The following is a 25,719-nucleotide window of genomic DNA, read 5'->3' on the forward strand; positions in this document are numbered from 1 at the left end:
GAATTAAGTCATTTAACTCTTTGTTGCTCCATTTCTCTTATACAGTTCAGCAGACATTAAGAAAGTGTATCAAAACAAAAAAATATGTAATCATGAGGAAACGCTGATATTAGTAAGCAAAACTAGTAAACAAGGTAATCTTTCACACAAATATAAAGAATCAGATCCAAAATACCACAATAATTTATCATACTACCATCAATACATAATAAAATAACATGCCTTGACAGAACAGGCCCTATGAAATCAACATTTAGGGTTCACTTCTGAGAGTTCAATCTTATTTAATTTAACAGTTCTTAGGGAACCAAAACATCCTTCACCAAGGACAGCTAAAGCGCCACCAAATGATTCTAAGTTAACCGGTATAATTAAAATAAACTGCAGGGCAGCAGCACTATCAGATATTTAAGAAAGTAAGTCAGATTAAAGTTTGAAATATCTCCAGCATCTTTTAAATATGTTTAGCACTGGTCCCCAGGGCTATTTCACATCCCCAATGGGATACTCCCAAAGAAAATTTCTGTAGAGATTTATTTCCTAGGAAATTTTACTATGGCATAAAAAACTATTTTGAATTGGTTTAGGATAGGAGTTACCAACTAGCAATAGGTGCAATACTACAAAACACTCCAAATTTCATATACAACCTTGTAATTCATATTGAATGAAAAAAAAAAACCCATGATGAAAAGTTATATTATAGTATATCTCACTTAAAATTACACTCCACTTAGTGCAACAAGGCAAAATACAACCCTATGTGCCTGGCAGTTCCAAGTTAGCTATCACTATGATTAAAACCATTAAAGTAATCATTAAAATGAAATTTTGGATATCAGATTTTAAAAAGTAGAACATATTAATGATAATTTGATAAATACAGTAACAAAAACCAATAATAAATAGGCCAGCCATATTAACTACTACTTTACTTTCTATTAAGTTCCTTAGAAAATACGTCAAAAGCCCAAGTCTTTACTACTTTACTACCTAGAGTCTGATTTAAGTGTATACCATTTCTATGATCTGTCTGATATAGCTTCACAAATATTTTTGACAAAAAGCATAAAATTCAGTCAATATTGAGTGCACTAATACATTAAAAATGAAAAATTACTAGCTAGAAATTATTTACATGTGACTAGTGATAAACTGACCAGTTAAATGTATAAAAGTGGAATACGAGAGTTGCAAATTCAGAACAGCTAGTATGTTTAGGAGAACATAGGTAATGCCCCCTTATCTACAATTAAAGAATAATTTTACCAGAAGGGACTCGAAGATGTTTCAGGAAGCAAAGTGAGGGATGTAAATAAATTATGATGGAGCTATTCTAACCTTAAGATTAAAGAGAACATCGGAAATAAGCGAAGGGTCAGGAAATAGGTTTTACTGGGTGAAACAAAAATATTGGGTAAAGGAAGAGTGTGATAAAAGAGAATAACAGAGCAGTATTATTGGTTGAATGGTCTTTAAATTGATGGTAACAGCTGAGTGTTTTTAGGTAGAAAGGAGGAGGCTGCTAAAAGGACTAAAATATAGAATAGAAAAGTTTTTCTGTAGTGTTCTACTGCAATAAATCACAGCAGAGATAAGAGGATAGTAAAAAAAAACCATTTAACAGAGTATATAAGTATCTGCAGATTTGGTGAAGCATCAGGTAATATCAGAAATAACCTATACAAAATAATTGTGGAAGCCATTTTATTTCTTTTATAAATTAACTAGTTCACTCATTCAACAAATATAAGCAATACTGTATATACATACGTATTCTGCTAGGCATTGATAGGGATACAAATAATTATTAGGCCACACTCCTTGCCCTCAAGAGCTTAAAATCAAATAGAGAACATATTACCAAAACTATTAAGTGCCCCTTGGGCAATTCAAAGTAAATGCTAGAGGATTCTAGATTTCCAGATATGGTAATTGGGTGGGTGTTTGGGGGAGCATAATTGATGAGGTAGCAGGAGTGGAGCTTTAAAGGATGAATAAATATCAAGTGCTGGAGATGAAGATAGGAGGGGATTTAAGTAGGCACGACAAGCTCTGGGTTGGCTGAAAAATATGAGTTGGAAGAAAAAAGGAAATTGGAGCCAGACTCTACTGTCAGTCTTCAATTCACAAATATTAGCATGCATATATATGACAGTGTTTTTGAATTTTTAATTTATCGCACAATTTTTCCTAGTAAAAGAAAAATTAACTGACTTTGAAATTTATTTCACAAGCTGAACAAGAAAACCATTTTTAAATTTATATAGTTTTATAAAAAATAATCAGTTCTACTAAAAGAGGCCAGATAGACAGTGAGTGAATTGGCTGGATGTCCTCAATATGGTCACAACAGAGGCATTGGAAGTGAATACTTTCCATGCACCTGCCAATGTGCTTTTAACTTAATACAGGAGGGACTACCTTTTCAGAAGTGTTCAGACACCACTGTCAAATCAAACCTTGGCCCTGTACACAAAAAGTACCAAATATGATTTGGAAGCTTCATGTCTTATTTGACTGGACAAAGGAAAACCACCAAACTCAATCCAATCAGTCTAATAGACTTCAAACTTTTCCTTACTTTGAATCACTTAAACATATTTTTATTTGAAGTTTTCATTAAGATTTCACACTTAGTTCCTTTTGATAAAAAGGACAAAAATTATTCATAGTCCTTAACCCAACACTCCTATTTTATATAAGCAGGTAACTTGGGGGGGGGGGGGGGGGGGGGAAGGGCCTGAAATAACTTGTCTCACATTACCTCAACTGGTGCCTGTTTACTTCTTTATATAGGACTAGAGGCCTGGTGCACGGATCCGTGCATGGGTGGGGGTGGGAGGGGAGGTCCCTCAGCCTGGCCTGCACCTTCCCACAACCCGGGACCCCTCAGGGGATGTCTGATTTCCGGTTAAGGCCCTGAAGTGTGCCAAGTGGCAGGTGGCCAGGGAGGAGCCCGAGCTGGGGCCAGGTGCCACGCCGCTCACGCTCATCCCAGCCCACTGAGCCTGCCACCGCCACTCGGTAGTGCTGCTGCGGAGTCGGGAGAGTCCTGCCGCCACAGCTGTGCTTGCTAGCCATGAATCTGGCTTCTGGCTGAGCGGCACTCTCCCTGGGGGAGAGCACTGACCACCAGGGGGCAGCTCCTGTGCTGAGAATCTGCCCACTGGTGGTCAGTGCGCATCTTAGCAACTGGTCGACCAGTTGTTCTGGTCATTCCGGTCATTCGGTCATAATGGTCACTCAGGCTTTTATATATATACTAGAGGCCTGTTGCACGAAAAGATTCGTGCAATAGGCCTTCCCTTCCCCTGGCTGCCTGCCCCAGTTTTCCTTCGGCACCGGGGACCCAGGCCTTCGCTCTGGCCAGAGCCGCCTTCAAAGCCTTCGCTGCTCTGGCCGGAGCCGCCTTCAAAGCCTTCGCTGCTCTGGCCAGAGCCACCTTTAGTCTTTGCTCTGCTGCTTCCCGCCTACATATGCAAATTAAACATCATCTTTGTTGGCAGTTAATTTGCATATCTCGCTGATTAGCCAATGGGAAGCGTAGCGAAGGTACAGTCAATTACCCTGTTTGTCTATTATTAGATAGGACTAGAGGCCTGGTGCATGAAATCCGTGCACAGGGGGGGGGGGGGGGGAGAGTGAGGGGGTGGGGGTGGGTGTCCCTCAGACTGGCCTTCACCCTCTCCAATCTGGGACATCCCTCTCACAATTCGGGACTGCTGGCTCCTAACCATAATTATTTTTACTACTATCTATACTTGCCCAGGCCGGCGCGCCCCCCAGTGGGGACCCCCACTCCAATGGGGGCGTGGCTGGCCTGCAAACCACCACCCGAGGCCCCTCACCCAGGCTGGCCCTGCCTTCCAGGGGGACCCCCACCCCTATCAGGGGAATGGCTGACCTGCAAACCGCCCATGGCACCTTGCCCTGAGGGGGGACCTCCACCCTGATCAGGAGTGGGGCCAGCCTGCAAACCCCACGGCCCCTCACCCCGGCTGGCCCCGCTCCCCAGCGGGAACCTCCCACCCCGATCCAGGGCCCCTTTCAGGACAGGCCAGCCAGCCCCCACCCATGCACCAGGCCTCTATCCTATATAATAAAAGGGTAATATGGAAATTGACCCTAAAGGCAGAATGTCCAGAAGGACTGCTAGACCAGTCACTATGAGGCGCACTGACCACCTCTTGAACTCTTTCCTCAGCTGGGAGGCTCCGATCGCCTGATGGCCACCTGCAGCAGGAGTGGGGCCGGTGAGCAGGCGGGAACAGCCGACCTCTCGGACCCTTCCCCCAGCCGTCAGGCACTGATCACCTGATGGCTAAAGGGGAACCAGAGATGGGTGGCAGTGGGAGGCAGGGCCAGCTGTGGGCAGCTGGGGAAGATGTCCCTGATCACAGGCCAGGCCTAGGGACCGTACCCGCACACAAATTTCGTGTGCCGGGCCTCTAGTCCTATATAATCCTATCTAATAAAAGAAAAACATGGTAATTAACCATAACTTTGCTACCCCTCCCATTGGCTAATTAGGGCGATATGCAAATTAACTGCCAACCAAGATGGCGGCTGGCTGCCAGGCAGCTGAAGTAAACAGGAGGCTTGCTTGCTCCAGTGACGGAGGAAGCCAAGGTTCCCCACCTGCCTTGCCGGCCTCTGAGCTTGCTCTCTAAGAAACATTGTTGCAAATATAGAAGCTAAACAAAACCCCAGAAACCTGCGTTCAGCCGTCAGAGCTGGAGCGAGCAGGACTAAAACAGTGTTACAATTATAGAACCCAAACAAACCCAGATTCCTGCTTTCAGCAGCTGAGACCTCAAGCTGGAGCCAGCCTCAGAACTAAAGCCGGCTCTCAGCTCCAGTGACAGCTATAGAAGGTAAATAAATCCCATAATAAAAAAAAAGAAAAAAGGAGAAATTGGGAGCTTCAGTCTCCCGCCAGCCTGAAAACGGCCCTCAGCCCCTCACCCAGACTGGCCAGGCACCCCAGTGGGGACCCCCACCCTGAAGGGGGTGTGACCAGCTGCAAACAGCCATCATCCCCTCATCCAGGCTGGCCAGGCACCCAAGTGGGACCCCCATCCTGATCCGGGACACCCTTCAGGGCAAACCAGCCGGCCCCCACCCGTGCACCAGGCCTCTATCCTATATAGTAAAAGGGTAATATGCCTCACAGCACCGGGATCAGCAGAGCTGCGAGGCCTCCCGAACCCAGGATCAGCGGAGCCGCGAGGCCTCCTGGCCCCTGGAGCAGCGTGACAGGGGGCAGCGCCCAAACCCCCTGATCGCCCTGTGGCTCTATGTGTGACAGGGGGCGGGGCCACAACCTCCCTATCTGCCCTGCTCTGTTCGTGACAGGGGAAGGTGCCCCAACACCCTGATCGGCCCTACTCTGTGCCTGATAGGGGGGAGCTCCCCAACCCCCTGATTGGCCCTGCACTGTGTGTAACGGGGTAGAGCCGCAACCTCCCCATCGGCCCTACCCTGAGTATGACAGCAGCGGTGCCCCAACCCCCTGATCGGCCCTGCTCTGTGGGTGACAGGGGGCGGCGCCCCAACTGCCCTATCGGCCCTACTCTGTGCATGACAGGGGGGAGCTCCCCAACCCCCTGATCCGCCCTGCTCTGTGTGTGACGGGGGGAGCTCCCTAACCCCCTGATCGGCCCTGCTCTGTGTGTGACAGGGGGAGCTCCCCAACCCCCTGATCGGCCCTGCTCTGTGCATGACAGGGGGCAGCGCCCCAACCCCCTGATCGGCCCTGCTCTGTGCGTGACAGGGGGTGGCGCTGCAATCTCCCCATCGACCCTGCCTTGAGTGTGACAGGGGTCGGTGCCCCAACCCTCCAATCGGCCCCACCCTGAGCGTGACTGAGGGTGGCATCGCAACCTCCCAATCCGCCCTGCTCTGTGCATGACAGGGGGCGGCGCCCCAACTCCCCAATTGGCCCTGCTCTGAGCCCGACCAGGGGCTGCACCTAGGGATTGGGCCTGCCCTCCGCCACCCGGGAGCGGGCCTAAGCCAGCAGGTCGTTATCTCCCAAGGGGTCCCAGACTGTGAGAGGGCACAAGTGGGGCTGAGGGACACCCCCTCCCCCGCCAGTGCACAAATTTTTGTGCACTGGGCCTCTAGTCTTATATAATAAAAGCCTAATATGCTAAGTGTCTGGTCGCCCATTCAACCAATCAAAGCATGATATGCTAATGATATGCTAAGGCCACTCAACCGCTCGCTATGATGTGCACTGACCACCAGGGGGCAGACAGTTGACCGGTCAACCAGTCGCTATAATGTGTACTGATCACCAGGGGGCAGACGCTCTGACCAGTAGGTTAGCTTGCGGCTGGGGTCCAGCCAATTGGGACTGCGCGAGATGGGCTAGACATGCCTTGGGACCCTCCCACGGTCCCTCCCTGCCTAGCCAACCTCCCGCATCCCTCCCCGGCCCCAATCATGCACTGGTGGGGGTCCCTCGGCCTGGTCTGCACCCTCTTGCAATCCGGGACCCCTCGGGGGATGTTGGAGAGTCGGTTTCGGCCTGATCCCGCAGGCCAGGCCGAGGGACCCCACTGGTGCACAAATTCATGCACCAGGCCTCTAGTAGTTAATACTACTGTAAGTAGTTCAAAGTACATTATACATTAACATAAAAACTTTAAGACTGGTTTAAAAATCAGTCTGTATTCATCTAATAAACATATTTTCATGATGAAAATATAATTTACAATAAAATGCAACACTATCTCTATGGGAGGAAAATGCCCTTTAGGCCAAGATTTTATTCTTTTAGAGATCATAAGAAAGGTCAGTAGCTCAAAAGTAGTTGTAGTTTTTCCCTATGCTGACTCCACCCCTTAAAAGCAGAAATTTTCAGCTTCATAAAGACGAAAAGAATTTCTCATTTTTGTTCTGTAAACCCACTATTTGTAAATAGATTATTCTAATTCTAATAAATATAAAGGTTCCATGAGGAAAAAGTTCTTTCAACCAAATTTCTGATGTGTTATCAGTCTTAGTCTAAATGCTTTCTAGGTATGAGAACTGAAGATAAAATAACTACCATTAAATGTATTTTCAGATTTATTGAAGGTAGATGAAATATGATATTGCAACACCTGATTTGAAGGACAGAGGTTAGATGCATTAAATATAGAGCACAATGGTTCAGTGGGCCTCTGTGTGCAGATCAGCTGCACCTGTCTACACACGAGTAGAGATCAAATCATTTCCAGCAATGTGTTTATAATGCTTTGAAATGAAGGCACTGTTATAAACCTTACTTTAGTTGCTACCTTCACAAAGAACAAAAGTACAACAATGTAATTATGTAATAGAGAATTTGAGGTTTAAATAATTTAAATCTATTAAGATTTAATAAACAATTTCATGTTAGATGGTAAAAACAAAAAAAGGGCAAAAATTATTCTGCCACATAAAATAAAATCCAATTTCTGAAGTTTTTAAATTCTTAAAATTTAATGAACCTTAACATGGCAAGGCTTCTCAATGATGTACTCAATTTTATTTAACACTCCGGTGTGGGGTGAATTTCCCGCCAAAATATAAGATGGCGCGGGCAATTATTTAGGTTTCCCGCGCAAAATCAGGGATTTTTATGATACCTATTACCCCAATGGGTATGAAACGGTTCGCATACGCAGGTAGGTATCTTTGTGAACGGCAAACAAACAAATATTTGGTAATACGCAGTTACAATCGTCCCGAGTTTACACGTTTCCCGCACTCCACCACAAATCTATATGAACCGAGTTAAGACGGCTCCCGCGGAGTACGCGCAATTCACGCGAGCCGACTTAACTCGTTTCCCCCACTCCAAGTGTTAATAAAGGCTTAGTGGCATAAGACTGCTACTAATATAGTGAATTAACATCTCTTCTAACAGGTAACTTAGCAAGCAGTTGGCTCCAAGTTTTATTTTCAAGTTATTTAAAAATATGTAAATTTCTAGAGTTTGCCCAGCCTTTAATAATCAATGAAAACAAGTGAATTCTTTATTTACAGACTTAAGAAAAAACAAAAGCTTAGGAAAACAAATGTGTTCTCTTTCACCTCTTCAGAAGATGACAGCTAGCTATGTCAGAAAAGGACACATTATATAAAAAGCTCAATGAGAGGCTATGTTGAGACTGTAGCACTCCCACTCCCTCTTATAAGGTTTACAGGCCTATATAGCACTGGTATCTAGACACAACTAGGAAATAATCCAAATGTAAATGCATCTTTCTTGCTTAAACATAACTACATATCAACTTACCAAATCTCTATGCAACACCCAGTTAGCATGCAGGTAGTGAATCCCATCTAGGATCTGATATAATAGTGACTTCACCATTCCCCGAGGTAACTGAACTGGCTTCTTATTTGCTTTAGAAGCTCTGTGAAACTTGATTATATGCTGGGGGGAAAAAAGAAAAACATCACCAGACACTTAAAAAAGAAAAGAGGGAACGATAATATGATATATAATATTTTCCTAACAGGAAAAGAAACACAGGAATTCCCAAATACATTGAAAAAATAATTTCACATTCTGCTGAATAACAAATCACTTATAAACTTCCTAATAACTGGAACTAAATTTTCATTTCTAATCATAAGATAGTGTGTCACAAAATAAATTATTACAATAGAGAAGAAATAATGTGATTTTATTTTACAGTATAATTAAAAATTACTTTTAGAGTATATTTAACCTTTTTTTATCTAATAGAAAAATTTCCAGAACAGAATCAATTTTTTTTCTGTAGTGATTAAATGAAAAGAAAAACAGAACAAATTTCAAGAGATACTTTGGCATAGATGTGGTAGCTATTTATGATATATGGGTTATAAAGAAAGCAAATAGGGAAATCGTTCAATAAAATATATAGAAGCATGAAAAAATAACATATAAATTACCAGTTCACAGTGGAAATATTTAGAAATATGAAAAATTTCTATTAAAAAAAAAAGTCTTGTACCATCTGTCAAAGTTTTCTAGGTAAAGTGTTAGTGGACATCCAGGAAAACACAATACCACTTTATAAACAGAAAAATAATCACTTTATAAATAACTATCGCAACAGAAATAAGACCCAATATTTCAAAATCTCTTAACAGCTTTCTTCATTTTAATTAAAGCATTCTTAAACTGCAAGAAAGTCTAGAAGCCAGCTGCAGTCAGCTCTGTGGTGTGCATCACTGCACATATGCACAAGAGCAGATTCAAGCAGGACTTCTGAGTGGAAATTAAGCATGGGCTTGAAATTAGTAAACATAATTAAAGCAAGAGTGAGATGTTTAATATTATAGGGTAACACTTTTTACTTCCTATTTTCTTATGATATAGGAATAACTAGTGATTAATGAGTGAAAGCATTTTACCTTCCAAAGAAAAAATAGACATCAAAGACTACCTAGAGGGAAGTATCAGTCAGCGCATATGTAGTATAATTAATCTGTATTTTATTAATAGCATTACATTATTTTAATTTTCTCCTCAATCATTTTTCTCAAGGCATTTAAGAGCAGGCAAACAAAATAATAATCTAGAATGTTTTGTCACCTAAAAAATGATGTGGCAATCAAGTCTGTTCAGTTTAGGAAGAGCTAGTGGCTCTCAGAGCTTAATAAAAATAAATTAAAATACATCATCTTTTAAAAAATGTAAAACCCGCCAGAATGAAAGGAACACATATGGAGGGGACGTAAGATAATCAATTAATGCTACATACATTTCTTCAGTTAATGCTTTCATTGGGGTATTACAAATCACTTTTTTACCAATATTTTATAATTACAAAAAAACAGTGTGAACATTTTTACCTTTTTTTTATTACAAGGCTATATAACAAATGTAAGGTATGCATATCATGAAATTTCACCAACACTTAAGTGATTTTATAAATCACTCTTTTAACAACTGTTTTTTGGTAACCCTCTGCTGTCTTATTTCCAGCTCATTCATTAAAATATTTCAATTAAAAGAAGAAAAATAAAACAAATAAAGTAGGTTTTAGTAAACTGAATTATCATTTTGTTTTCATTAAAATGAACATTAAAAGTATTTATCTGTCTTCAAAGAGTATTAATAAGAAGATGATAAAGCCTATGTTAAATATCTATACACATTTGGCAACATTACATACAGTATAATTTGTGAAAATATGATTATTATACCTTCATGTAAAGTGAAATATTATGTACCAGAATGCTAGAAATCACATTGAATACCAACCATTATCTCCTATGCTCAACTATGTTTTACTACAAATCGTGTTTATAAACTAGCCTGTAAATCTATAATAATAAAAGTGTAATATGCAAAATTAGACTGGACATCCTTCCGGGACGAAGCTGGGGCTACAGCCGCAGGATCGAGGCCACCACGGCTGCGAGGGAGGGATCCAGGCAGCCACAACTGCGAAGGCCTACTCTTGCACGAATTTCGTGCATCAGGCTACTAGTCTTCTCATAAATTGGAATTGTATTTGATTTTATGTTAGGCTTGAGGATGTAGTGTTCAACTTGATGTTGACCACCTGATTTACCGAATTTGTATTAAAAGAATCCAAATTTGATTTGATTAGATTTCTTTTAAAAGAACAGAAGCTAACAATAAAAGAAAAAAATATTTACAATCAGCATGAACCTTGGACAACAGTTTCATAAAAAAAAAAAATTCATGTATCTATTTTCTGTTTGAAATAATTATTTCCTGATAACTTATAAAAACAATTTGAATCATATCACATTTAGTTTAGAAAATTAAAATCTACAAAGAATGAAACTATTTCTTAAAAATCTGAAAGCATATAGCCCTAGGTGGTTCGGCTCAGTGGATAGAGCATCATCAGCCTGCGGAATGAAGGGCCCTGGGTTCAATTCCAATCAAGGGCATATGCCTGGGTTGCAGGCTCTAACCCCAGTGTGAGGCATGTAGGAGGCAGCCAATCAATGATTCTCTCTCATCACTAATGTTTCTATCTCACTCTTCTTCTCCTTCCTCTCTGGAATCAATGAAAAAAAAAATCTGAAAGCATATAAAACCCAGATAAGTTTCAATTTCTGAAACCTGTTAAAGTTACAATTGTGTAAGTAAGGCTAATTCTGAAAATTAGCAAAAGAATTTGAAACTATTTTACTATTTTGGAAGTTGAATTCACTTTAAATAGGTTTCATGGAATTTGTGCTTGTTTTACTTCAAAATTTTGTATTTACAAGTATAATTTACTAGAGGCCTGATACACGAATTCATGCCGTAGTGGGGTCCCTCAGCCTGGCCTGTGTGATCAGGCCGAAACTGGCTCTCCGACATCCCCCGAGGGGTTCCAGATTGTGAGAGGGTGCAGGCCAGGCCAAGGGACCCCACCAGGCATGACTGGGGCCAGGGAGGGACGTGGGAAATTGGCCAGGTGGGGAAGGACTGTGGGAGGGCTCCAGGGCATGTCCAGCTCATCTCACTCAGTCCTGATCAGCCGGACCCCAGCAGCAAGCTAACCTACTGGTCGGAGCGTCTGCCCCCTGGTTGTCAGTGCACATCATAGCGACTGGTCAACCGTCTGCCCCCTGGTGGTCAGTGCATGTCATAGCCAGCAGTTGAGCAGCCTTTGCCATATCATTAGCATATTATGCTTTGACTGGTTGAACGGACGACCAGACAACTGGACACTTAGCATATTAGGCTTTTATTATATAGGATAGCTAAATGAAAAATGTTAATTATTTTGAAGATTTCTGAAAGTAAGCCATGATATTATAATCCTTTATATATCAATATATATACAGGATGTGGCAAAGTAGGTTTACAGTTATGAATATGAAAACACATTGTATTCTTGTATTATTATTGAAACAGATATTATTCTGGTATTATTACTCATTAATCATTGTATTATTTTCCATGCAAACAACTGTAAATCTAATTTTCTCATATTCTGTATCTTCTTTTCTTATCTCAATAAATGCACAGCTATAATAAATTTTGCAAATATATACCAGTATGCAAAACACAATGAAGTGTTTAAAGACCTTTAAATATCAGAAAAAAATATAAATCACAGTAGTGAAGCAATTGTTAATGAATTAATGTAATATGTATGGGGCTTTGTTTACTTGTTTTTTAAAATTGTAATCAGTCCCCCCTTTTTCTCCCATTCCTCCCCCCCAGATCCCACCCCTCCCCAAGTCTTCACCACCCTGTTGTCTGTGTCCATGGGTAATGCAAGTATGCATATAGGTTCTTTGATTAATCTCTTCCCATTCTCCCCTTCCCCCTTCCCTCTGAGATTTGTTAGTCTGTTCCATGTTTCCATACTCCTGAATCTATTTTATTCACCAGTTTATTTTGTTATTAGATTCCTTGTTCATTTATTTTTAGATTCAACTGCTGATATGTATTTATTGCCATTTTATTGTTCATATTTTTAATCTTTTTTTCTTCTTCTTTACACATAACTGATCAGGATATAAGTTTTGTGATTATGTTTCAAAATTATTTTGGCTATTCTGTTATACATTTTAATTATATACATATCAGAAAGTCTTATCTCCAATATGGTATTTTCTTTTATATTTTAATTTATCTTTATTGTTGAAAGTATTACAGATGTCCCCCTTTTTCCCTCAATGGCCCCCTCCACCCTGTTTCTGCCCCTCCCCAGGCCTTCACCCCATTATTGTCTGTGTCCATGGGTTATTTATATATGCATATAAGTTTGGATTTTTTAAAAAATGTAACTATTATATTTAACAAAGGAGTCAGTCAATTTTTAGATACTCAAGATTTTTATCAATAACAATTTAAAAAACAATCCTTTCAGTAAAAACAAAATACTGAGGCAGTTGTTTGTATTTCGGCTGGACAAAGTATATTTAAATTCTTCGTTTATAATAATTTTTATCAATATAGCATAATATTTTTCATTATATAAGCTAAACTGATGAAGTTCAATTACTTGACTTCAAGAATCTTCAAATAATTGAGTCTAGATATCTAAAATGTTCTCATTATAGGTAAGACAAACACTAAATAACTAAAAGCCACAATAGAATCTACTTCCATTCTGACCTAATTTTGTAGTAGAGCTCTCTGCCACAAAAAATTCTTCCTATAGGAGAATATGTCCAATTCTACTAAGTACAATTTTGAATTTCTGATGATGAAAATACATTAGAATACTGAGTATCAATTGTGAATGATATTCAAATTATGATCAATAGTAGTTTCCTACATTTGTATCATATACTTAGTTTATAAAGCTTTTCGAATGCAAAATTATGCTTCAGAAAAGTCCTGTAAAAAAAGGCAAGAAAAGTATTACACTTTACAGATGGGAGAAACTACAGCTTTACAACCATTAAGAAACTTGCCTAATGGCATATGACAACAGAACCACTAGATCTGTCTAGTCTTCCAAATATAACGTATTTGTCTCCCTACATGAGAAGACCACCTTCTCATATTCCTTCACACTACAGAATAAAAAAGGAAATATACTGCTTTTAAATTTTATAACAAAAGTTTATACAGATAATATTTTTAATTTTTATAAAAAACATATAGCTAGGCAACAATATTGAATAGCTGTTTATACTCTTCAGATTCTATTTTTTTCTGTAATATGTTACAAAGGTCAAACTAGAAAAATCAAAATGTGATACAAAGCAAAATACTCTAGACTTGGCACTATATAAACCACATTTTATAAAGTTACTTTTATTTTGAAATGTTTTTAGTCACTCTTATTACCCCTGATTGAAACTAGTGACCCTATGTCTACCAGCAATTCTCCTTACCCAGAGGTCATGTTCAGCGTAGTCAAACAGAAGCCATACTTTCCTGTCTGCATGAGATAGAAAGACCTTTTGAAGAGAGATGACATTTGGATGCTTAAGCTCTCGAAGTAACTGCAAAACAAAGGAAATCCATTTAAAAATCTTTGCCATAAAAATGTTTGAAAAACCCCACACAATTTGTAACTCCAAGGCAATACAAACCCAATCCTAAAATCTAAGAGTTTTCAATCCTAAAACTCTAATAAGTCCCCAAACAATTTTGACATGTCAATACAAGGTGCTTCAGTAACAAATGAGAAAAAAATCTTTGGGGAAAAGATAATATCAGAATAAATCTATCTTGTTATTTAGTTCAGCAGTCACCAACCTTTCGGACCTCACAGACCACCAATGATCTGGGGACCGCCGGTTGGCAACTGATGGTTTAGCTGATTTTTAAAAAAAATCTTTATTGTTGAGAATATTACAGATGTTCCCCCCCTTTCCCCTTCATTGCTCCCCTTCACCCAAATCCCACCCCACCCCAGACCTTCACTACCCTGTTGTCTATGCCCATGGGTAATGCATTTATGCATATAAATTCTCTGGTTAATCTCTTCCTGCCCTTCCCTCCCCGCTTCCCTCTGAGATTCGTCAGTTTGTTCCAAGTTTCCATGCCTCTGGTTCTATTTTATTCAACAGTTTATTTTGTTCATTAGAATCCTTGTTTGCTTATTTTTATTTTTAGATTCAATTGCTGATAGATATGTATTTATTGCTATTTTATTGTTCATGTTTTTAATCTTTTTCTTCTTCTTAAAGAAGACCCTTTCACATTTCATGTAATACTGGTTCGGCGGTGATGAACTCCATTAGCTTCTTCTTTTCTGTGAAGCTCTTTATCTGACCTTCAATTCTAAATGATAGCTTTGCTGGGTAGAGTAATCTCAGATGCAAGTCCTTGCTTTTCATCACTTTGAATATTTCTTGCCAATCCCTTCTGGCTGGCAAAGGTTCTGTTGAGAAATTAGCTGACACTGTATGGGTGCTCCCTTGTAGGTAATTAACTGCTTTTCTCATGCTGCTTTTAAGATTATCTTTGTTTAAAACGTTTTGCATTTTAATTATGATGTGTCTTGGTGTGAGCCTCTTTGGGTTCCTCTGATTTGGGACTCTCTGTGCTTCCTGGACTTGTATGTCTATTTCTTTGACCAGGTAGGAGAAGTTTTCTGTCATTATTCTTCAAATAGGTTTTCAATATCTTGCTGTCTATTCTCCTTCTGGCACCCCCATGATGCGAATGTTGGTACACTTGATATTGTCCCAAAGGCTCCTTACACTATCTTCTTATTTTTGAAATCTTTTTTCTTTTTGCTCTTCTGATTGGGTGTTTTTTACTTCCTCATATTCCAAATCACAGATTTGTTTCTTGGCATCCTCTACTCTACTGTTGATTCCCTGTAAAGTTATTTTTTGTATGTTTGTTTATGCTGCTTCTGAGCAAGGTAGCAGATGGAGCTGGAACAAGACAGGCAGTTAAGAATATGCTGGCAATAGAGAAGGCTGGGCAAGGCTGCACCCAAGAGCCTCCCCCTAGAAATGAGCCCTTAATGCAGGGTTGGTGAATGTATGGCCTGTGGACTGGATAAGGCCAGCAAAATCATTTGGTCTGGCCCTGTCAAAGGCACTAGGGGTGAGTTAATTAAATGTTTGACCACATATAAAAGGCTAATCTTTCAAATATATTTTTATTGATTTTAGAGATAAGGGGAGAGGGAAAGAGAGAAATATCAATGATGAGAGAGAATCACTGATTGGCTGCACTCCCCCTACTAGGGATTGAGCTGCAACCTGGGCACATGCACTCACTGGTAATCAAACCATGACCTGCTGGTTCATAGGTCGACATTCAAACCATTAAGCCATGCTGGCGAGGGAGCAAGCTAATTTTTTAAAATATATTTTTACTGATTTCAGAGAGGAAGGGAGAGGGAGAGATAGAAACATCAATGATGAGAGAATCATTGATTGGCTGCCTCCTGCATGGCTCCACACTGGAGTCTGCAACTGGGCATGTGCTCTGACTGGGAATCAAACCGTGACCTCCTGATTCATAAGTCGATGCTCAACCACTGAGCCATGCTGGTCCAGCAGCAGGTAAATTATTAAGTTGATCATAAAATTATCTTCATTTCAGTTAGTGTATCCTTCATTTCTGACTGATCCTTTTTCATGTATTTTATGTTCTCACTAAGTTCCTTGAAGATCTCATTAAGTTCCTTGAGCATCCTTTTAACCATTGTTTGGAACTCTGTAGTTTGCTTACTTCCATTTCATTTAGTTCTTTTTCTACAGATTTCTTATTCTTTCATTTGTGACATGTTTCTTTGTCTCTGCATTTTGGCTGCTTCCCTGTATTTGTTTCTATGTATTCAGTAGAGCTGCTATGTCTCCTGGAATTGGTAGAATGGCCTTGTGTACTAGGTGTCTTGTAGGGCCCAGTGACTCAGCCTCCCTGGTAACCTCAGCTGGGCACTGTAGGTGTGACCCTATGTGGGCTGTGTGCACTGTCCTGTTATACTTGAGCCTTGATTGCTGATCTCGTCACTATGAGGGACTGACCCCCAGGCAAACTGGCTATGTGAACCAGCTGTGAATACAGAGAAAGAGATGCTATGCAGGAGACACCCCTAGGGAGTAGGACTTTTTGGTGCTGAGTCAGCCCCTTGAGTGTATTGCTCGTGGATGTGGTAGGGCTGTAATCTGGCATAGTCTGAAGCTGAGCACCAGGTGCACTGGCTCAGGAGCCTCCTGGGAGGTTCAAAATCAGCTACTGCCTGTGCCCTGCCTGAGGCCACCTGGCATAAGCTACAGAATGATCTGCAAATAACTGCTACTTGTGTTGGGCTTGGAGGTGCCCAGGAGAGGCCAAGCTGTGCAGCCAGTTGCTAGTGTCAGGCCTAGGGCCACTTATCGACAGGTATGGGGTACGCTGAGGCCAGCTCCTGGTTATTTGAGAGATTTTAGGAAAGTCTGAAGCCTGAACTAGGATAGGCCATTCATATGGAAAAGCCACTGCAAAGAACTTCAGTGGAGCTGCAAATCGGGTGTGGCAGGGTCTCAGGAAATCACTAGGGTGAGATGAGCAGTGTGGGCCATGTTGATGGAAACTCAGATATGGCGACTGCCTGCTGGCACTGCGTTAGGGAGGTCTCAGCAAAGGAACAATTACATCTGCCAGCACTTCTGTCTGGGAGAAAGCTGCCCCCAGTTCTTGCCCTGATGCCAGACAATTGAGTTCCTTCCTGCATAGCCCTGGATCCTTTCAGGCTGCTGCCCCAGCACTGGAGCTCAGAGAGAGTGAGTCTGAGTAAGTTTGTGAAGCAGCCCTTTAATAGGAAATGCCTGGGACTCTAGCAACCCTCTGTGTCACTCAGCCACAATCCCTGCTGGATTTTACAGCCTGAAGTTATGGGTACTTCTCTTCCCGGCACTGGAACCCTGGGCTGAGGCTTGTGATGTGGCGCTGGGACCCCTTACTCCTCATGGGTACCTCCACAGCCTACATATCCCTCCCGATTAAACAAACACTACAGGTGGGTGTCAAACCAACCCGTTATGTGCCTCTGCTACTCTTACTAGTCTCAATGTGGCTTCTTCTTTAATTCTCTAGTTGTAGGACTTCCGTTCTGTCAGATTTCAAGCGGTTCTGAATGAAGGCTGTTCTGTAGTTTAGTTGTAATTTTGAGGTGGTTGTGGGAAGAGGTGAGTACTGTGTTTACCTATGCCACCATGTTGACCCTCCTCCTTAGTCGGTTTTTAACTTTGTTTTATTTTAATGTTTTACTGTAATAAAGTTTTATAACAAAAATTTATCATTTTAACAATTTTAAATGTACAATTCATTAGTAATAAATTCATTCTCAATGTTATGCAACCATCCCCACTCTCCATTTTAGAAATTTTTCATTATCCTAAACAGACACTTGGTACCCATTAAACAAGAAATCCCCATTTCCCTGTGCCTCTCAGCCATTGGTAACCTCTATTCTACTTTCTGTTTCCATGAACTTGCCTATTCTAGGTACCTCATGTAAGTAGAATTATACAATACCTGTCCTTTATGTGCCTGGTTTATTTCACTTAGCATAATATCTTTAAGGTTTACCCATGTTGTGGCATGTGTCAGAATTTCATTCCTTTTTATGGCTGAATACATTCCTATATAGCTTTACACCACATTTTGTTTATCTATTCATCTGCTGATGAACATGAGTTGTTTCCATGTTTTTGGCTACTCTGAGGTACCTGAGTCCGCTACTTTGAATGCTTTAGGTATATGCCTAGACGTGAAATGGCTGGATTATATGATAATTCTATGTTTAATTTTTTGAAAAACCATCACACTGGTTTTACAGCAGCTATGCCAGTTTACAATCCCATCAGCAATGCATGAGGGTTTCAACTTCTCCACATCTTCAGCACACTTAACTTTTTTTAAACAGCTGAATCCTAACTGGTATGAAGTAGTGTCTCATTGTGATTTTGATTTGCATTTCCCTAATGGCTAAGGATGTTGAGTATCATTTCATGTGCTTATTGGTCATCTGTATATTTTCTTTGGAGAAATGTGTATTCATGTCCTTTGCTCATGTCTGAGTTGGGTTTTTTGTTGTTGTTGTTGTTGAGATATAATTTTTATTTATTTTTTTAAAATATATTTTATTGATTTTTTACAGAGAGAAAGGGAGAGAGATAGAGAGTTAGAAACATCGATGAGAGAGAAACATCGATCAGCTGCCTCCTGCACATCTCCTACTGGGGCCCTTGACTGGAATCGAACCTGGGACCTTTCAGTCCGCAGGCCGACGCTCTATCCACTGAGCCAAACCGGTTTCGGCGCGATATAATTTTTATATAATTTAGACATTAATCCCTTAGCAGATAAACGATTTAGAAATATTTTCTCCCATTCTGCTAGTTGTCTATGTTCTGACATCACAAAACAATTGAACTTAAAACAAATATTTAGGTTGCAATTCTTTTAAAAACGAACTAATTAAAACATTAGAAAACACAACATTCATTAACACCAAATATCAAATGAAAATTAATATCTGTAACTTTGTGACATATAGTACCTTTTTTAGGCATTTAAATTATGTAGTGAAGAGTAAAATTTTGTAAACTTTTTCATAAAATAATACATATTTTATACAGAGAGAAGCATCCAAGTAGTACACATTTTCATGGGTTTAGCCTTTCTCACCTCCTACAAGAATATTCTTCCATTTAAAGTCTTTTATCTCCTTATTTTATCCTATTTAATAACCAAAGTGGCCCTAATTTTCCATCAGTTAAAAAGCACTCCCATCCCATCAGGCAAAAACACGAATAATATCAATAATGTCAAGAAAAATCTTCTAATGAAGCCTGATATCTTTTTTAAAAGTTAACTTACACAGTGCCTTCCAAATGTGTTCCAAATACATAACAGGCATGTGAGAATATCAAGGTCTTAGAACTTACAACTTCAGTACCTTTTATAAGAACACTGACACCAAAACAAGAATCAATATAAATGGAATGTTAAAATATCAGGGGCTCTAAAATAAATTCAGAATGAATTGATTATACATTATGTCACATTATTCTCTAAAAAGTGATAATTATTTTATTCAGGAGCAAGATTAAATTCAAGTTATATATTTCTGCTTTGAGAATATATTTTCAAACTTATGAGACTTTAGAGATTATGTACAAATCCTCAGACCTAAAGGCCAGTACCTAAAAGGGACCATATCCTAATTAATAAACAAGGTAAAGAATCTGATAGGGAGCCCCATGTTCAGGGTCGCCCAGGATCACCCAGCTGGCTGAAAGAGCTAAACCTGGTGCTAAATTCATCTCAGTTCTGGGTCAGTGTTTTCTCCATTACCTCACACTTCTTGGCTAGGCAGCTATTTCAAGTCCTTTCTGGAAACTGGCAGAGTGGAAATTAACACAAACAAAGTCCAAAGCTCTAGCAAAAGTTCTCTCCAATTATTAGAAACCTACCTATAAAGTTATACTTAGATACTGCCTCAATTTCACCTCCAAGATAAGGTTTAGTTCCTGTATTTAAAAAAAAAAAACTTAAAAACAGCAACCAGGGGAGAAGAAAATGGTGGAGGTATAGACGGATGTGTCCCGTGCCTTGTCCCGGAGTAGATAGGGTGAGAAGCTGAAACGGGTAACATACAGCCCGAATAAGCACAAGATATTCAGCTGGGAGACAGTTTGCAGCCGGGAAAGGCAGAGGACTCACGGAGAAAGGGGACGGTTGGAGACTGCGGCTAAAATCTCTCCCGGAGAGCCGGCTCAGCTGCTCTTGAGTGGCTGTTATTGGAAGCGTATACATCCGGAGACCCTGCATCCACGGCATCCAGAGATTGGCTACTAACCCGGAAACACCGGATCTCAAGAAGCGCGACTACGTGGACTCAGAGAAGCCCTGCTTCTCCTCACGGAAAGGTCAGATTTTGCCTGATAAAGGTGTGGTTTGCAATTCAGGTTGGAGAGAGGAAAGTGCGCGGGGAAATCTGCGCCCCACAAAGTCCACGGCCGTTGGGGCCAGCATGATCCGCGAGTGTGGAAGGGTTCCCGCAGGGCTGCTGGCAGAAGGAAATGCTAAAAATAAGCCCATAGCTGGACTGGATGCAAAAAGGCAGCCTCAGATTTTGCTGGTGTGCCGGCTGCTTAGTGCCAGGGTAGAGAGGACGCGCAGAAGAGACTGCACACAGAGCTGGAAGGTGGAGGGTTGCAAATTTGTGCAACTTCTCAGGCTCTTGTTTTTTCTCTTCCCCTTAAATCTTTGTGTTTGATTATTAAACCCAATACATAGGATTGCCCAATTGGGGTTACTCACAGAGACTGCAGGGGAAAGTTGTTTTTGTGGAACCTGGGAAACAGAGCAGGGAGTAACGATTAAAGAACCAGCTCTGGAGAGTCGACTCTCCCAAACCAGTTTTAAGTGCATAGGGAAAATAAACCCTAACTACTGGATAGAGAGGACTTATAGCCTCGGAGGTCAATCCAGAAACACTGCCACGCAGGGGCTGAACCACGGACTGACTCTTCTGTAAACACAAATAAAGGCAGTCTGGAAAACAAATACTGCCTGCTTTAAAATCAGGACTGTGGTTTACAACACGGAGGAACAGTGTATCGCAGGGAAATTCAACACTCTACTGAATACCTGGCAGGACTAAGACGTGCCAAACAGAAGAGTAGAGGAACTGAAGGACCTTCACTAGGCACATTTTTATTTATTTTTTATTCTTTTTTCACCTTTTAATTAAGAAACTAATTTTTTTTCATCACCTGATTTTACCTTTTTAATTACTACATTTTTATTTTTATCCAGTATTATTACTATTACCATTTTAGCATTTTTAAAGTATCATTTTATTTTCTCTTTTATTTTGGGATTAGTATTCTACATTCTATTTTCATCGTTCCTTTAGCATCATTTTTCTCTACCTCAACTTTACCTTTATGCCAAAACTCTCTTCCTCACTTTCCCCCTTTTGTTGTCCTGTTTCTCTTACCCTATTCCTACTTTAGATTTTTCCTATTCCTTCTTTTTACCCCGTCAAAATGTCACCCTACTTATATATCTAATTTCCAATCCCCTGCTCTAAATCCATATACACCTCTCTCTTATCTTTCTTCACTATCCAAATGTTTTTTCTCTTTCTGTCGTTTTGTTGTTGTTTGCTTGATTGTTGAGTATATTGGGGTTTTTTATGCTTGTTTGTGAGATTGTTTTTATTTTTATTTTTATTTTTCTGTTGGTTTTTTCCCCCCCGATTATTTTTGTGCTTCTGTTTTCCCTCGCCTCGCTTGATATTAGTGGTTGTTTGTAGTTTGCATTCATCTCCAGGGATCTGTTGCTGGAATTTGTTGGGATTAGTGGCAGTTCTATTGGAGTTTTCTCCCCATATAAATAGTCTCTTCCCCTCTTCTATTGCATTCTCTCTCGTTTCTCTCCTACTTTCCCCCCCCCTTTTCCCAATTTCATTTTTGCACTCCTTTTTTTTTTTCTTTTTCTCTTTTATCTTTTTACCTTATTTCTTCCTTATCCCCTAATTCTCTTTGCTCGGGTGGTCACCTTTATTTGGGGTTATTAATATCGTGAATACATTTGTGTTCAGTGCCTTGTATGTTGTATTTTGTGCCTTTAAATCAACGCAGCAGAGAGAGAACTACATAACCAAAGACCTGGAGAAGAGAGATCATGGGGAGACAAAGAACCAGCCCGCATATGAAAGAAAAACAGGCATTACCAGAAAAGAAAGTAAATGAAATGGAGGCATTGGAGGCAAGCAACCTGTCAGAGAAAGAATTCAGAGAAATGGTCATAAGGTGGATGAAAAGAATGGAAGACAAATTCAACGATATGTGTAAGAACCAAGAGGAAATGAAGAAAAACCAAGAAGAAATGAAAAATGACATCACTGTTATAAAGAACTCAATAGAAAGCATCAACAGTAGACTAGAAGAAGCAGAGGACCGCATCAGTGAGCTAGAAGACAAGGTAGGAAAAAATACCCAAGCAGAGCAGTTTCTAGAAAAAAAAAATTAAAAAGCAGGAGGAGAGCCTAAGAGAACTCTGGGACAACACGAAACGAAACAACATCTGCATAATAGGGGTGCCAGAAGCAGAGGAAACTGAGAAAGAAATAGAAAACCTGTTTGAAAAAATAATGACAGAAAACTTCCCTGATATAGGGAAGAAAAAACTCACACAAATCCAAGAGGCTCACAGAGTCCCAAACAAAATGAACCCCAAAAGACCAACGCCAAGGCACATTATAATTAAATTGGCAAACACCAACGACAAAGCAAGAATCTTAAAAGCAGCCAGAGAGACAGAAAGTTACCTACAAAGGATCCCCATCAGACTAGTGACTGATTTCTCAACAGAAACACATCAGGAAAGAAGGGAATGGAATGAGATATACAAAGTCATGCAAAGGAAGGGTCTGAATCCAAGAATACTGTACGCAGCAAGGCTATCATTCAAAGTTGAGGGTGAAATCAGGAGCTTCACAGACAAAAAAGGACTACGGGAGTTTATTACCACCAAACCAGCAATGCAAGAAATGCTAAAGGGTCTGCTGTAAAAAGAAAAAACAGGAAACAAAGAAGGAACACAGAGGTAAAGAATAAAAATGGCAACAAACAAGTATCTATCAATAATAACTTTAAATGTAAATGGATTAAATGCCCCAATCAAAAGACATAGGGTAACTGAGTGGATAAGAAAACATGACCCATATATCTGCTGTCTACAGGAACCCCACCTCAGGAAAAAGGACTCACACAGACTGATGGTGAAGGGATGGAAAAAGGTTTTTCAGGCGAATGGAAACGGAAGAAAAGCCGGGGTAGCAATACTTATATTTGACAAATTAGATCTCAAATTGAAGGACATAAAAAGAGATAAGGAAGGCCACTTCATAATACTAAAGGGAGCAATCCAACAAGAAGAAATAACTCTGGTAAACATATACGCATCCAATATAGGAGCACCCAAATACATAAGAAATCTTCTGGAGCAGATCAAGGGAGAGATTGACAGCAATACAATCATAGTAGGGGACTTTAACACCCCACTATAACCATTGGACAAACCCTCTAAAAGAAAAATCAGCAGAGAAACATCAATCCTAGATGATTCACTAGATCAGATGGAATTAATTGACCTCTTCAGAACATTTCATCCCAAAGCCACAGAATATACATTCTTCTCAAGCGCACATGGGTCATTTTCAGACAGACCATATACTGGATCACAGGCAAAGTCTCTTCAAATTCAAGAAGATTGAAATCATATCAAGCATCTTCTCAGATCACAAGGCATGAAACTGGAAATCAACTACAGTAAAAACAATCCAAAAAAATCAAACACATGGAGACTAAATAGCATGCTATTAAACAAAGACTGGGTTACCAGAGAGATCAAAGAAGAAATAAAAAACATCATGACAACAAACAACAATGAAAACACAACAATCCAAAACCTATGGGATACAGCGAAAGCAGTCTTGAGAGGGAAGTTCATAGCTCTACAAGCCTACTGCAAGAAACAAGAAACAATGAAAATAAATTACCTAATCCTACAACTCAAAGAGTTAGAAAGAGAGCAAAAAGAAATACCCAGTGTAAGCAGAAGGAAGGAAATAATAAAGATCAGAGCGGAGATAAACGACAAAGAGACCAAAAAAAAAAAAAAAAAACAATACAAAAGATCAACAAAACCAAGAGCTGGTTCTTTGAAAGGATAAACAAGATTGATGAACCTCTAGCCAGGCTCACCAAGAAACAAAGAGAGAGGACCCAAATAAACAAAATCAGAAATGAAAGAGGAGAAATAAAAACAGACGCCACAGAAATACAAAGGATTGTTAAAAAATACTATGAACAACTCTAGTCCAACAAACTAGACAACCTGGAGGAAATGGACACATTCCTAGAAAAATACAACATTCCAAAACTCAATCAGGAAGAATCTAAAAATCTCAATAGGCCAATATGGAAGAAATTGAAGCAGTCATCAAAAAGCTTCCAGCAAACAAAAGCCCGGGGCCAGACGGCTTCACAGGGGATTTTACCAAACATTCAAGGAAGAACTAAAACCTATCCTCCTCAGACTATTCCAAAAAATTCAAGAGGAAGGAACACTTCCAAGCTCATTCTATTAAGCCAGCATCACCCTAATACCAAAACCAGACAAAGACAACACAATGAAAGAGAATTACAGGCCAATATCCCTCATGAACATAGATGCCAAAATCCTCAACAAAATCTTAGCAAATCGGATCCAGCAGTACATCAGAAAGATTATACACCATGACCAAGTAGGATTTATCCCAGGGATGCAAGGATGCTACAATATCCGCAAATCAATAAACGTGATACATCACGTAAACAAACTGAGAGATAAAAACCACATAGTCATATCAATTGATGCAGAAAAAGCGTTTGACAAAATCCAACACCCTTTCTTGATAAAAACTCTCAGCAAGGTAGGAATAGAAGGATCATACCTCAACATACTAAAAGCCATATATGACAAACCCTCAGCCAACATCATAATCAATGGGCAAAAACTAACACCATTTCCCCTAAGAACAGGAACAAGACAGGGATGCCCCCTCTCACCACTCTTGTTCAACATAGTACTGGGAGTACTAGCCGTTGCGATCAGACAAGAAGAAGAAATAAAAGGCATCCAAATTGGAAGAGAAGAAGTAAAACTGTCCTTATTTGCAGATGACATGATACTGTACACAGAGAACCCTAAAGACTCCATCAAAAAATTATTAGACTTAATAAATGAATTCGGCAATGTAGTAGGATACAAATTTAATGCCAAGAAATCTATGGCATTTCTTTACACCAATAGTGAACTTACAGAAAGTGAGACTAAAAAAACAATCCCATTTACCATCGCACCAAAAAAATTAAGATACCTAGGAATAAATTTAACTAAGGAGGTAAAAGACTTATATGCGAAAAACTACAGGACACTGATAAAGAGATAGAAGAAAACATAAACAGATGGAAGAACATACCGTGTTCATGGATTGGTAGAATCAACATAATCAAAATGTCCATATTAACCAAAGCAATCTATAGATTCAATGCAATCCCCATTAAATTACCAACGGCATATTTCACAGATCTAGAACGAACACTCCAAAAATTCATCTGGAATAAAAAAAAGACCTTGAATTGCTGCAGCAATCCTGAGAAAGAAGAACAAAGTAGGTGGGATCTCAATACCAGATATCAAACTGTATTACAAAGCCACTGTTCTTAAACAGCTTGGTACTGGCACAAGAACAGACATATAGATCAATGGAATAAAATAGAGAACCCAGAAATCGACCCAAACCA

General features: G+C 40.0%; 1 protein-coding gene across 6 annotated transcripts in view; it reads right to left on the reverse strand.

Annotated features, from left to right (window-relative positions):
• The window catches only part of CDK8 (cyclin dependent kinase 8), a 163,941-nt gene that overhangs the window by 58,122 nt on the left and 80,100 nt on the right, over window positions 1–25,719 (reverse strand). For all 6 annotated transcript variants that reach the window (XM_070409442.1, XM_070409441.1, XM_070409440.1 and 3 more), the window contains 2 exons: window positions 13,795–13,905; window positions 8,273–8,413 (listed from right to left, as the gene is read on the reverse strand). In XM_070409442.1, the coding sequence (XP_070265543.1) occupies window positions 8,273–8,413; window positions 13,795–13,905 (252 nt within the window). The remainder of the gene's footprint in view (window positions 1–8,272; window positions 8,414–13,794; window positions 13,906–25,719) is intronic.

This window comes from Myotis yumanensis, unplaced genomic scaffold (assembly GCF_028538775.1).
Source record: "Myotis yumanensis isolate MYYU_CA2020_CCGP unplaced genomic scaffold, mMyoYum1.0.hap1 SCAF_3, whole genome shotgun sequence".
NCBI classification, from domain to species: Eukaryota; Metazoa; Chordata; class Mammalia; order Chiroptera; family Vespertilionidae; genus Myotis; species Myotis yumanensis.